Source organism: Physcomitrium patens, chromosome 10 (assembly GCF_059467195.1).
Source record: "Physcomitrium patens ecotype Gransden chromosome 10, ASM5946719v1, whole genome shotgun sequence".
NCBI classification, from domain to species: Eukaryota; Viridiplantae; Streptophyta; class Bryopsida; order Funariales; family Funariaceae; genus Physcomitrium; species Physcomitrium patens.
In genome coordinates, this window is record NC_143419.1 from 11,965,202 (window position 1) to 11,979,884 (window position 14,683).

General features: G+C 31.5%; 1 protein-coding gene and 1 long non-coding RNA gene across 2 annotated transcripts; both read right to left on the reverse strand.

The window, feature by feature from the left end:
- Window positions 1-6,536: 6,536 nt before the first annotated feature.
- On the reverse strand, window positions 6,537-7,996 carry LOC112287440 (uncharacterized). Its single transcript, XR_012218293.2, has 3 exons — window positions 7,871-7,996; window positions 7,229-7,333; window positions 6,537-6,796 (listed from the first exon to the last, which is right to left on the reverse strand). It is a non-coding gene; the product is annotated as an uncharacterized LOC112287440 (long non-coding RNA).
- A 1,810-nt stretch (window positions 7,997-9,806) lies between these two features.
- LOC112287341 (cytochrome b561 and DOMON domain-containing protein At5g47530) lies at window positions 9,807-12,590 on the reverse strand. Its single transcript, XM_024530250.3, has 4 exons — window positions 11,958-12,590; window positions 11,427-11,863; window positions 11,046-11,297; window positions 9,807-10,796 (listed from the first exon to the last, which is right to left on the reverse strand). Exons 1-4 carry the CDS (start codon window positions 12,289-12,291, stop codon window positions 10,515-10,517), a joined length of 1,305 nt encoding a protein of 434 aa, XP_024386018.1. The 5' UTR covers window positions 12,292-12,590; the 3' UTR covers window positions 9,807-10,514.
- Window positions 12,591-14,683: the final 2,093 nt, after the last annotated feature.

Below are 14,683 nucleotides of genomic sequence, written 5' to 3' on the forward strand. Positions count from 1 at the left end.
TTGGATGTAATCCTTATTTATATTTGTGGGCCTAAAAACAACCTTCATATCAACTCCACATTTCTGATAAAGTCTTGGGTCTTAATGAACCTTTTTGGACTAATTTTGAAAGATTGAAATTGTAAACTAAGTTTAGTGGACAAAAGTTGTGCGAACAATGTCTACTTTTCTTTTCTTGCTTATTTTAAAACCTTAATTTTTACTTCTTCCATTTGCTTTATCTTTTTTATTTCTTTAACATAACTTCATCTTCTCATCTTATCTTTTTTCCAATCATGATCTAATATGCGTTTATCTTCTTATTTTTTCATCTCTGACAATTATAATCTTAGTTACCTCCATCTTCTTATTGGCTAACATCTCATTATTATAATGTAATGTGTATTTATTCATAGGTTGCATTACAAACCATGACATTGAGTTTATTACTCTTACCTAACTTTTATCAAATTGTGCCTATTTTGTTGTTGTATTATAGCATAGCTATTAGACAAAATTTGATTAGGAATTTATTAGAAATTTATTAGAAATATATTAAGAATTTATTAAAAATTAACTTATAATATCTTTAGAATTTCATTAAGATTTATTTAGTGATTGGTTAGGATTTAATTAGAATATAATTATAATTTATTCAAAATTTATTTAGTGTTGGCTATTCTTTAGTCAGGATTTCTTTAGGTTTTTTTAAGGATTTTTATAAGATTTATTTATGATTTATTTATGATTTCCTTGGAATATCTTTAGAATTGTTTCATAATTTTTTCATAATTTATTTAGAATTTCTTTAAGATTTCTTTTGATTGGTTAGTATTTTTTTTGGTTAGTTAGAATTTCATTGGTATTTAATTATTATTTTTTATTTAGAATTGATTAGAATTTAATTAAATAATTCTAGGATTCTCTTAGAGTTGATAAGGTGTTTTTAACTAAATTAGAAGCTTACTTAGGTTGTTCAAGTTTGTTAAAACGATGTTTTAAACACTTTGTGCATTATTTTTATGTTGTAAATCTAACTTCAAGGCACAACCAAATGCCTAGTGCATTTCCGAGCTGATTTTCATATAACACAATATCGCCTTGTCAACAATTCTTAGTTGTATTATAAGTCTTCATCTTCCTACTATACTTGATTAAGAATTGTTAGTATTGTTGCAAACTTTTGCTCTATTTCTTTGATTACCTTAAGTCCTATCATAAATATAATTATTTTTTATCATACATTTATACAAATTATATAAAAATTAAGATTTTTTGTACAAATATAATTGTATCAAAGATAGAAATATTTTTGAGGATAGATGATGCTAACACAACCTATCCTAATAAATGTTATACATGATATCTTATATTTATAGATTATTACAAATACTAAAATAAAATTAAAATAAATAAATAGTAAATCAAGAGATAATACAATATTGAAATAATGAGCATCAATCTTTGAATAATTTATAAACTTAAAGTATTAAATCAAAAAGAAAAATAATTTGAGTTTGATTTAGCCTATTTGTCCAGTAAGAGAAGATATAACCAATAGTGGACAAACTTATTCTATTCAAATGTACTAAAATTAATTTTTACTATTCAATTGTTATTTATTTTTTTACCCTTTATACACAAAATTGAGAGATTTATATAATTTTAATTTTAAATTTTATTTTTTATTTTCTTAAATAGTAATAATTTTAGTGATTTTTTTATTAAACTTGAATTAAATATATATTTTTTTTTGTAATTAGCATTAATATTCTTTAAAAAATTAATTATAAAATAAGACTTTTCCATCCTAAAAATGAGGTATCTTCAAGAAATCGTCAAGTATACATTAATTATAGATTAAGTTAGACAAAAAATATTATTATACTATTATATCAAATCTTTTATAATATAATAGCCTTGCTATCTTCTTTAAGTATAATTTGGCTTGTTGACCTTTTTTCTTAAAAAATTATACTATAATTTTGTCTTCATACTTGTTTAAAATTATTATTATTAAAATATATTTGATATTATTCAATTTTACATTGTACTTAATTTTTACATTATGGGCATACAATGGTGGTGAGGTTGGATTAATAGTCAATAAGACCTTTTATATGTGTACAAAGTAGGTTGTGCTTGTATTCCTTCTAATGACCCGAAATTGATATCCAAACACCTAAGCTTTTGTAGTTATTACAAAAATACATGTTATTAATATAATATATTTATCTACTACTATTGTTTATAATAATGACTTATAATTTGTACTATTAATTAATATTTTTAATTTTATATTTTAAAAGTAAGCTTGTAATATGTGTTAACATATTGGTAGAACAAAATTAAAGATTTTCAATTTGATTCAATGTTGGAGCCCTCTAATGAGGTTTTTATTTGGCACATAAATTCTCTTAATGAAATGGAAGAGGATTCTTGAGACATGATACAAGATTGGTTTTCAAGTTGTGCAAAAGGCATTTCTTTCTCTAATTAGAAGTTATAAATTCAACATAGATAAATTAAAAGTGTAAGAAACTAAGATTAGTTTATCCAACATAGATAAATGACTTTAAGAGATGGATATATCAAAGATCATTCTTAATTATAATAACAAAGCTACTTTAACTTAAGCCCTTATTTTAGTAGAAAAGTAAGATAAGACTCTTTGTTAATATGATACTAGAAATATAATGCCTTGGATGACTAAAGCTTCTTTACTCAAGAAGATTTTTCTTGCTTAATGTAACTTTACTAACATTAATTATAAAATTAGAGTGGTCTTTTGGACTTATAGTGAACTTAACTACAAAAAGAATGACCATTTATGTTGTTAGTCTTTAAAAAAATAATAACAACAACAACAACAACAACATTGAGAAGAAGAAGAAGAAGAAGAAGAAGAAGAAGAAGAAACAATCAAAATATAGTCTTTGTGACAAGTTCAACAATAATGATAAGCATTATTTTAAGCTTCATTTTAAAATTGAGGCCTTTTTTTGAAAAAATAGATTATAGAAGCTAAGATGGTAGTATTAAAGAAGAGATTTGTGACATTTGTATTATTAGTTCAAGTTGTTGAATGTTAATCTTTATAAAGAAAAAGCTTGGCTTTTTTTGTATTTAAATTTATATATGTAGAGAGTGACAAGACATATAGTAGTTATAGAAGCTATATATGCTTAGATTGCAATCAAGTATGTATCACCTATTATAAGTGATTTAATATAATATATGAGATTGCCAAAGTTGTGTAATTGATCTTATTAGTCAAGCTTGATTGCCATCATCATTTTTCCTGGCTAATATTACTTTGCTAGCTGATTTCTTCCTTTTTTTGTGTAGATATATTGAAGAGACTATTTTTAAATATTTGATTGGCTTAAGCTCACAAAATTTTATAATTGCCACTATTTTATAGAGTTGATGTAGTATCACCAAATTATCAGCCTTTAAAAGTTTTTTTTATTTAACTGATAAGATATTAGAAGAGAAAATAGACATGTCATTTCTAGAGGTTCTTTAAGCAATGGTAGAGCCTTTTAAAATTGAGAATCTACAAAATTTGGCCAAATTAGCTATTCAAGATATTTCAACCTTTGTCATGAATGATTCATATTAAATTCAATTCATTAGTTGAAATAAAAGCTTATTTATCTTATATTTTATCTAAGTCTAAATATGAGCTATAATATTTGTAATTGATAATGGTTCAATTGCTCAATGGCAATGATATCTTAGTTGTTGGCAACATGAATAATAACACCACCAATATTATACTATAAATTGACATTAAAGTATCCACCTACTTATAGTTAGCAAACAACTTGTATAGAAGTTAGATTTAGAGACCTTTATTCTTAAGCCTTATCCATTTATAATTATTGTATTACTTATAAGTAAAAATTATGCTATGATTTAAACCAAAAATCTACTATAGTTGAAATTTTATGTTGATTTTGGATTATTTTACTTACACTTGTTCCGTAAGTATGTAGTTACTACAACCAACTATAATCTTTTGATTGTTTATTAAATCCTTTATTCAATTGATTTTGGTCTAAAAAATTAGACAAATGAAGAATAAATTAGACCAAGATGGTTTATTTAGAATGGTAGAAAAGAATTTATTCTTGTGGAATTTATAAAAAATATTATACCTATGGTAGTAGAGATTGTATTTGATTGGACTACTTTTATATTAGATTTATTTTTTGGACCAATTTTATTAAAAATAAATTTAATTTAATTTTTTTTGATAAATCAATCAATTATAGATTCTTTAAATTATTTTTTACAATACTCTAATAATCCATTTCTAATGTAGAATTCTTCTAATGAATTATTTAGGTGTCATGACATTGTGGTTTTTTTGAACCTTCAGACTTCACTTATTAATCTCATTTTATTACTTTTTGTATAATTTATTCATTGGAATCTATTAAAAGATGGTATCATCCTTCTAAAAATATTTATTGATATTATTACTACTTTGGAATTTATTTTAAAGATTTGCCTTGAAGTCGAGGGGTACATTTGTAAAGATAATGAATTTGTATCCATATGTATATCACAACATCACATTAATAGATTGTTAGTCTTATATCTAGAGCTATTTTCTTCTTATATTATTTATAGATGCTTTAAGCAACTTCCTTATAAATTATCCTTATTAATAATAAAGATTTTAAGATATTGGAGTATGCAAATTTGTTTATTGTTAGATAGTCCTATCAATGTTATTTACAAGCTAGAATAACTCAAGGCTTAGATGATTCATGATAAAGTCTCTTTTGGAAGTTGATACAATTTATACAATGGTGGTTAATATATTGGTCTTCTTATATAAGCTACATTTTCAACAATGTACTTCCATTAGGTGATTTATAAAAGAAGTTTGTCATTGATGAATATTATATTTGTCAAGCTCTTCATCTTTCTTGTGGATATTATAATATTGAATTCTTGTGCTTTCCATCTTCAGTGGTTTTAGACCAACTTGGAACCACATTCAATACTTAAAATTACATTTTCTTAAATTATTAGACCTATATGGCATAATATTAGTGACATTTTAAATGATCAAGTAAATCATCGGCAATTAAAAAGAATAATGCATATCTATTTGTCATAGTCAATAAAATGAAAGCATCCTCTACATAGTTTCTTATTTTCATAGCTTATCCACTTTACTTTACATTATATGCATAAAGCCTTGATGTGATGTGGGATTCACACTAAGACATTTAATGAGAAAGCTTACTATGGGACTTTTGAATGGCACTACTATTATCTTTGGCATCATTAAAGATCAACATTTTGTTTGGAATCAAGCTACAAACCTTTACTTTTTGCATGTGCATGTTTATTATTTATTATTTAGATTTTTTTTTTGTATCCATCAGTAGAGGTTGGCACTTAAATGTTATACAATACAATATGTATTTACATACATCTACTTAAATTTGATAGAGAGATATAAATTACTAGAAAGATAGACGATTGAGAATTTAGCTAGGTAAGAAAAAGGAGATAAGTATGAGAAGTAAAGAAGATGAAGCAACAAGATATTAAAGAATTTAAAATAAATAGGAAAGAAAAAAAAAGAAAAAAAGAAGCAATAAACAAAAAAAAACAAAATAAACCAAAAAGACTATCTATAAAACCCTTATTCACTGATGTTAAATTGTAATCTTCATCTACAATAACTGGAAGTGAGGGACTAAATGAGGCTTAGAACTTCAAATAGGAAATGAGGCCAAAAGGTGAGTTTTTTTTCTATCAAGAATAGCCCTAGGAAACTTGCTAGAGGCAAAGGGAAGGTGGTAAGGGAAGGTGGTTTGCTTTTGAATCCACTGAAGTGCCAAAGCTGACCAAGTACATAGATATATAGATATATACATATGTATACATATATAAGAATTTATGTATTTAAGGAATATTTAGACAGATGTGCAATGCCCAAATATTGGGCGGACATGGATCCTCTTGTGGGTTACACGACGAAAACAATAACCCATCTGCGATATCTGTGTCTTATGTTAAGATTCCAGACTGAAAAACTCGAGGCGAACAGGATGAAATGTACGAAATGATACCTGCACAAGGTCTGATGCTCCGCAACAGTGGTTAGGAAGATTGAACTGAAGTTTGAAAGGACCCCAAAAGCTAGCATCCGTTTCCCATGCTTCTGGGTTCCTTTCGAACTCCAAGTTCTGTGGTACTAAATTGCTGATTTACTGTACTGAAAGCAAGTACATGGACATACCTTGCAGGATCTACATAAGTGCGGTAAGTTCTTCGCGTATTAAGAGTTGACTAGCTTAAAGAAAACGCTCGTTTATTTCGACAGGAACCAAGCAACAGTGAACTTGCACTTGTAGGGTGTATTCATCCTTTCAAATGCTGAAAGACTTGGACCCCACATACTTAAATCAAGCAACCTTGCCCTCCTTGATCATTGAATTAGCAAGGCCTCGCGAATATAACGCCAGATCCTAACTGCTTAACTACACATTAAACAATTGATTCCGGGTTTCTCAAGGGTTCAATAGTTCAAAAAAAGTGAGATCAAATTCATCAAAAGTGCGAACTTATTTGCACTTACAACAATTGCGTTGGGGAAACACCAGGCATGGACGATTGTCAACAAAAACGTAGCAATTAAATGTCTCAGAAAGTAAATGAACCAATGCCATGCCAAAAATTCCACCGAGATCACGACCACGCAAAGCACAAAACTGAGTACTTTGAACTACACAAACCTAAATAATTCAGGATTGTTAAGGAGCCGCTCTCGTACGACAATGCCAACCTACAAAATACAAATTTCAGGATTAGAATATACGAGAGTTTCCTGGTGATCGAACCATGTCAGACACCATAATTTTGTAGTAGCTATAAATCTTGTCAAAATTCGGCAATTGCATCGAGTGACTGGCAACTAAATAATGAAAACTCTACATGGTTACACATTGCATCATATCCTTCCCACGTGCTCTACTGGCTAAAAAAATTGGATCTTTTGACTCCGATTCTACACCTGTAAGATGCAGATGTCAACGATCCCCACAAATTTTAATGCTTCAATCAAGAATTCATGAACAAAACTTGTCATTGCAAATCCCTAAGCATTACAACAACTTTCCTTCGTTAAAACATGGCAAAAGATAATCTGCGACATCGCATACATCGACCACCGAATGCCAATATACTATGTTTCGTGGCCTAGATGCTTAGTCCTTACCTGCTCGTGTTTGCATTTCATGTAGTTGTCGCGAATGTCTTTACACGTAGACGATGCCGTCAAGTTTTTATCTAATGCACAATCCTTGTAAGACCGTTTGTTTTCCTGAGCAAAGGAACATCACTTCAAAAATCATAAGCATATCACGTCCAGGTCAAAAATGATTCACCATGAAACAATAAGAAAAACATGAAAACGAGAAACGTAAAAAAATTCTACAATTTACTGTGAAAGAAGTTGGCAATGCACCCTCAAAAATTAAAATAATAACCACTCCCAATGTCTCAACGTTGGTTTAAAGCATCAATGATAATAATCCACAACAATATTCCTCATCGAACTTCATCAAACTATCTCCCATAAATTACACCGCGACAGCGAAAGCACACTCTAAGCAAATTCATAGATACCAATTTCTCTCCCACATGAGATCCGACGAGGGCCTTGATTACGTGTGGAAGACAATCGAAGTCTGTTATTCGAGAGAGCGAGAATAAATTCTTCTAAAACATCTCCTAACTCTACTGTCACCAACTACAACCTAAGCCCACGCCCAACCCTAAACTGTCCACATCCAGAATCCCAAAATTATCTCACAATCTATTCCAAATTTTCAAAAAAGTAAACGAAATTCTGGAGGACCTTAATGCAAGCAGACTCATCGAGGCATTTGACCAGACTCAGAGCCAATGCTCGGCAAGACTTGTGCACTTGAGGACTTCCATCATCCGCCATAGCTGACGAAACCTTGCGAGCACATTCTCGTGAACCACCATAAGTTTGAAACCCTACAACAAGTTGAGCCGTATATTTAAATACCCGATTGTGAGGCTTGAATCCGGGCATTAAGGTAGTAACAATCTTTTGCCACAGCAGACTGAACAAATAGTGGATTTGCAATTATGTTCAAATTGTATCTATATAATAAGAAAGCTTAGGTATAAGACAAAGAGACAGAGAAATAATTAATTAGAAGAAAGCCCTGCATAACTTGGAAAAGGACCTCCAATTTATTATATATATTGCTGATCTTTTTTCAGCTTTTCCCTGCCCAACGACAAGGGTTTTTGATAGGAATAAATGCATAAAAAATTAAGATAATTTGTTGCAAAACCTGGCCATTGTAACAAATCGTCTTAATTTTTTTATTAGTAATTCAAGTTTTCATTATTATTAAATAAATAAATATTTATGTTAAAGGATAGAAAATTTTAAGAAAAAATTTCACATTTCATCTCCAATGTAATACTCTTAAAGGACAATTTCTTGAAATTTGGAGTCTTTTTGCATCTGTTAAGTGAACACATGATTAATTGGTACACTGTGTGGGGAAAAAAGAAAAAGAAAAAAGGCATAATTTATAAATAAAACATGTTCAGATAAATATTTTAAACTTTGAACTGACTATTTATACATCTATTTTGCAGATGTTTGATGTTTTTAATGAATCATTTTCAAGTAAAAATTCAATTGAATACTTACTACTGACATCTTTAATTTTTCAACTATAACACATGAAGCACTAAATTGTTTTGTTAAAAACAATAATAACAACATACTGTATATTAATAAACAGCTGGTTTAAACATCCAGTTCACAAAAATGCAGCAAAGTTTCAATATTTAATACTGTTGTTTTAGATATAAAAATATTTTTATTCATTTAATAGATTTAATCTATCACACCAATCATAGTACATTTACAATTTAAAAAAAATAAAAAGTAAAAAGTGATGAAAATTTAATATCTAAACACATACATGATTCTTCATATCATATCTATTATTTCATACATTCTGATTTTCGAGCATAAATAATTTATAAAGTTTGTGATTTAGAAGTAATCAGTTCAATCAATAATAATTAAATAACTTTATTCACTGGAATTATTTCATGCTTTGAAAATGCAATAACCCTAGTTAAATAGATCTTAAAAAGACCACATAAAAATCTGCAATTGATGTACAAGCATATATAAACCATGTAACAAAAACGCACAATATAATGTAATATGTATCTATATATATATATATACATATATTTATTTTTTTGTTTTTTTTTGTTTTTTTGGTGATACAATCAGTTTTCAAATCATAAATGAAATTCATACGTTGGTTCAATGTCAATTTTCAGTTAACTCTTCATTAATTTTACACAAAACCTGGTTCAACACTTCGCATAAAAAACCGTTTTTTTGTTGAAAACATTAACCTCAAATTCGTCTTTTTTTGAATATATCAAATATTTGCTATGTGATACAGATAAAGTCCATGATTTATACTTAAAACCACAAAAATTCATTATCTTCAACTTAGGATGAGTATTATCTTCAACATTCAACAGATATAGCGGACTTTAAGATTCCCAATTGCTCGTTATTTAAAATATTTAATAAGCTAACAATAATATGAGATATTTGGATTGAAAATGTGAATAACATAAGATCTAAGACACACGGTGTAGATGTCTAATGAGTAAATTAATATATAAGTTACGGGTGCTTAGGATTCTCGGATACAACATGAACGAGGAGTGGCAACAGTCAAATGCAAAAATCCTGACCTTCAAAGATGCCGAGGTAGCACATAAATCCATCATGCAGGTTCCATTTCTTATTAGAAATACAAATTACATTGGAAGCTTGTATCATCAGAAAGTGATGCTCAATCAAGCATATCTTTCCAGAACAGTGAGGAACGGTAAGCAGGAACTGATCAAATGGTGTGCAGATTACTTACTTAGTCAAATGGTATTGTCCACATTTTTCTAAACTGATGGTGGGCTACTGCCATTCATGTCCTTAATAGATTGAAGCTGAAGCTCTGCTATAAGTGGGCTCAACCAAACAGCAAAATTCCGTATCAAACAGCTCTTATTCAATTGTGTTGAACCCCTTCCAAACGCTGTAGTCGCCTCGAAGGATTGAGCCCCCAGAGACTGAAAAATGCCTTCTCAAGACAAGGTTGGAAGGTGTAATCGCTTCAGCCGTAGGGAAACGGGAATTGTAAGTGCATCTACTGAAAACAGAAACTGTGGCTAGGAAAATGGCGAGAAAATGAATTTTTTCCTGTTCTGTCAAAGGAAAAAGCTCTTGAAGCCTACGCTCTCAGTTAACCCTCTACCTGGATCCTCCTCTTCCTCGACGATCGAGCTCTTGTACATGTCCTTGAAAGGATGCTTCAGCTTTCAAGCCACCAATTGATGTTCATCACGACAGGCCAGTTGCAGATTAAACCTCAGGATTAGCCATTCTCAAAACAGGATACGACGTGCACTGACGATCATCATTATGTATCTCCAACAAGCACACTGTGTTTATGCCTCCTCTCCTTCTTTTGCATCCAGAAAAACCAGTTGATAAGCTCTAGCACAACTGCAACGAGGCCTATGCAGATAAGAATCGTGATGTACACGCGTTTCCAGTTCTCTACGCCCAACAGATCGATGCCTTCGAAAATGTTGACGACGCCCAGGATGACGATCAAAAATCCAAGGGTGTGATGAATCACGTTCCATAACGGCCGTCCCTTGGTTTTTGGCTTGGGTCTCAACAGTGTTGCAGCCAATATCTGCACGAACCGGATCATGAAGATCAAGAACCCCAACCAGAGATTTAATTGAAAATTTAGCATCCAAGCCCGGTTGAAATACCATAATGCATGCAAATAATCGAAGTTAGTCCATCTTCATAAGGATATCTCCAGCAATGGGACATGAGCATGTTTCAAATCAATAACTTTCCAATCGCCACGCTGTAGGCGACACAGAATTTTAAGACAAGCAATTGCCAAGAGATCGGAAACTGGGCAGATGAATACCTGCAAAGTGGCCAGAGCCCAGACTGCAATACCAAGGTTACGGTGATAGTACTTAATCGGATTGGCTAATTTCTGAAGGCGCAACCCCAAAATCCAGCCCGCCGTGCCGCCAGCGTAACCAGTAATTTGACAGAATGCGTGGATGTAAAACCAGGCGGGGTCTGCAAAATTGAAAGGGCGCAGATAGCGAGCTGCCAAGAGTCCAATCGGAAGCAAAATCCCCCAAGAAATCGCGTTGATGATGCCATGAATCTGTGAAAATTTACCAGCCCCGCCCACTCAGGAATGGTCCCCGATTCAACTCGTCGATCTTACTACCAAACCCAGAAGATACTTACAATATATCTAACACGAACGTTGAAACGAGCGAGTTAAACTTACATCTTTGAGCCGTTTGTTAGGGATTTCGCCTCCACCCATGGACTCGCCGGTGCCCACATCAAACCTCAAAGTGCTCATCAGGTTCTCGTTGTTGCTAACCGAGTGGCTCATGAGGGCGGAAGTGGTGGTCTGAACTTGAGGACCTCGGTTCCAAACCAAGTTGAGCGAAGTTGACTGTCCTGATTTCAAGAGCACAGTGCCGGCAATTGTCACGGTGGTTTGCACCACAACAACAGAGTAGTTGGAATAGTTGACTGATACCGTACCCGGAACCAAGAGTCTTTCATTGTTCTTCACTGGCCCAGTGACATTGTAAGTTCTCATTGTGTACACCCCCGACGTATTGGAAAACGCCGCCAGTGCTTGGGTTCCCACCATTTGCGCGCCATCTGGGTTGATTCCCCACGCCACCCAACCAGACGGATCTTCGAGGTCCTCTGCAATAGCAAATACCCGGGACGTTACCGGAAAACGATATATACCTGAGCTAACAGAACGGCCTTCCTCAAGAACCTCGCAAAGAATGTGTACCTGTGAAAGCAAAGTCCATGGAGTAGGCGGATCTGTTGAAGGTCCAAGCAAACGAGGCGCCTAGAGAGGGAAGCATCTTACACTCGGAGTAGATCTTGGGTGTGATCCCCTTGCCGCATTGGTATGTACACGAGGCTTCTTGTACGAGGCACAAGATGGCTGTCACAACGATCCATTTCCAGATTGATGACATGGTGGACAGTCTCCACAGACCTTTCCTCCTCAGAGGCTCTTCACCTACTTCTACGTTGTAAATGGCGAACCAGTAAATGCGACAAAGATGACCTTTGTCCGGAGGAGATAGGCAGTTTAGGTAGGGGGCTCCATCCTGCATACGTCGCGTCTCAACAATCCAATCTCTGGGGTTGCTACATTAATCACAAGTACAAAAAGATCTAGCACACCTTCTCATCTAGTTCACAAATCCGTGTAGGGTCCAGCCTCAAAGCATCGCACTGACGAATTCAACTTCACGCGCACCTACAATCTCAACAATCCGGACGAGCAAGCAGCACACTCATTACCACCCTTCCCTCAACACCAGTGCTAAAAGCCTGGAAAAATTATAAATTCCACGAGTTGAGATCGAAACACGAGGCCCAGCTAGATCGGGGAAGTTCACGGTGTAATGCAACCATGTGTTATGGTCAAATTTACGAAGTTCACCGCTTTACCTTTCGCCCAACGGCAGCTGTCTAGGGCATTCGAACGCCAGCTAGAATTAAACGGTAGAACCTAAATGGAATGTTTCATAAAATACAATAAACATGGGATATTAATAACATGGCTGTTGGAATCTACCAGCACCCTCCGCGTCGAAACGCACCACTTGACCAGCTTCTTCACACCAGGAATGCACGTCAGTGGATCAGAATGGTGCAATCTCCCTCTCTGCAAAAGGAGAGGATGCAGACACAGGGAGTGGCGGCGGTGAAGGGAGTGGGCACAATGGATGGCTGGCTGGCTGGCTGGCTACTCAGGAATCCCCTAGATTCCATTCTTCCTTCCTTCCTTGCTTGCTTGCCAACTGAATCTGCTGCTACTCCGCATCGGTAGCGCCCAAACACCGCAATTCTACACACTGCGGAGCCCCCTGGAAGTCCCGGATTGTGGATGCCCCGGATCCTCAAATCTAGTCCCATCGATTCACAGCAACTCATATTAACTCGTGTTTGTGAATCTCCACTCGTTTGCTCCTCTCGTTTGCTCCACTCGTTTGCTGCACTTCGCAATTCCGACTTAGTATATATATATATATATATATATATGGAAATACTGAGGAAATGTTAGTGATTTCACAATTGATGTTTTAATTGTCACAATTTGGATACTAATCTATGTAGGATTTTTTCTTGCCAGTTAAAGGTCAAGGTTGTATGGTTGGCAATCATCATGTCTAATTGTTATTAGATAGATATAACAAATTTAATTAGATTCTTGAAGGATTGTTGAAAGTGAGATATTGTTTTAAAGAATTGAAATTGATTTCAAAGAGAAAAAGGATTTGTTGTGTTTTAAAAACAAGCAACTTGTTAAATTGCAATATAAATTTATATAATGAAGGAAAATTGTGATATTTTTGTTATTTTTGAACAATGATTATAATTAACAATGATTTTCTATTTTAAAATTATATCAAAATATTATTTTTGAATCAAAAATGATAATTTTAAGTCTTTTTTTGAAAATTTTTAATTATATGAATATTTTGGAAAGACTATGTAATCATTTAAGGTTCTTAAAATCATGATGTTACTAACTAATATTACAATCTATATCTAAGAAAAAATATTGTATAATTATAAATATATTAGATATATTATTTTTTCTTAATAATAACTTTAATAAATATTGAATAATTTTTTTTATTAAAATACTTTTATAATATTAAGAGAGTTAATTTAGACTAATTTTATCCTTAGAAACAATTCCAAACTATATATAATTTTTTTACCTCCCTTTGTTTTAATTTAATAACATTTAACAATTATATAATCTTTTATAAAATTATGTTACTTATAAAACTTTTTTTCTAATGTATTTAAAAACTTAAAGGATTTACGAATTTTAATTGGACATTAAAAATAAAATGTTTTGTAGCAATTTAGAATTTAAAATTCAAAATTTTAAAAAACTTAATTTTTTTAAATACTATCATCTGAGTTTGATATACCATAGTTATCATTATTAGATGTCTTTCTTATTATTTTCTTTAAATATATCTTTATAAAAGAAAAATATATAAAAATTATCTTTACCAAATAGAGTTAATAGTTTTGATAAACTAATTATTTTTTAATACTTTTAAAATCTATTTTTAAAGAATAAAGTAATATTACAAGACACCTTTTTTTATAAATTAAACTCATATAATATAATAGAAGCTAGGTTTAACAATATACCAAATTTTAATATATTATAAGCGAGCTATGTATGTAATATATATAAAAAATTATATTATATGAATAATTAAATAATTTGAAACATGTTTATTTAAATATTATACAATATAATACCATTAATTTTTATTTTATTTAAAATTAAAACTAAGTCATATTATTTTATTTTATTTATTTAGTATTAATTACAATTGAAAAAAATCAAACTTTATTTTATTTTATTGTACAATACAATATGTACAAGATTATCATTAAAGAAATATCAAACTTCATTGTACAATATAATATGTACAATATAGTATCATATTATATTATACATATTATGCA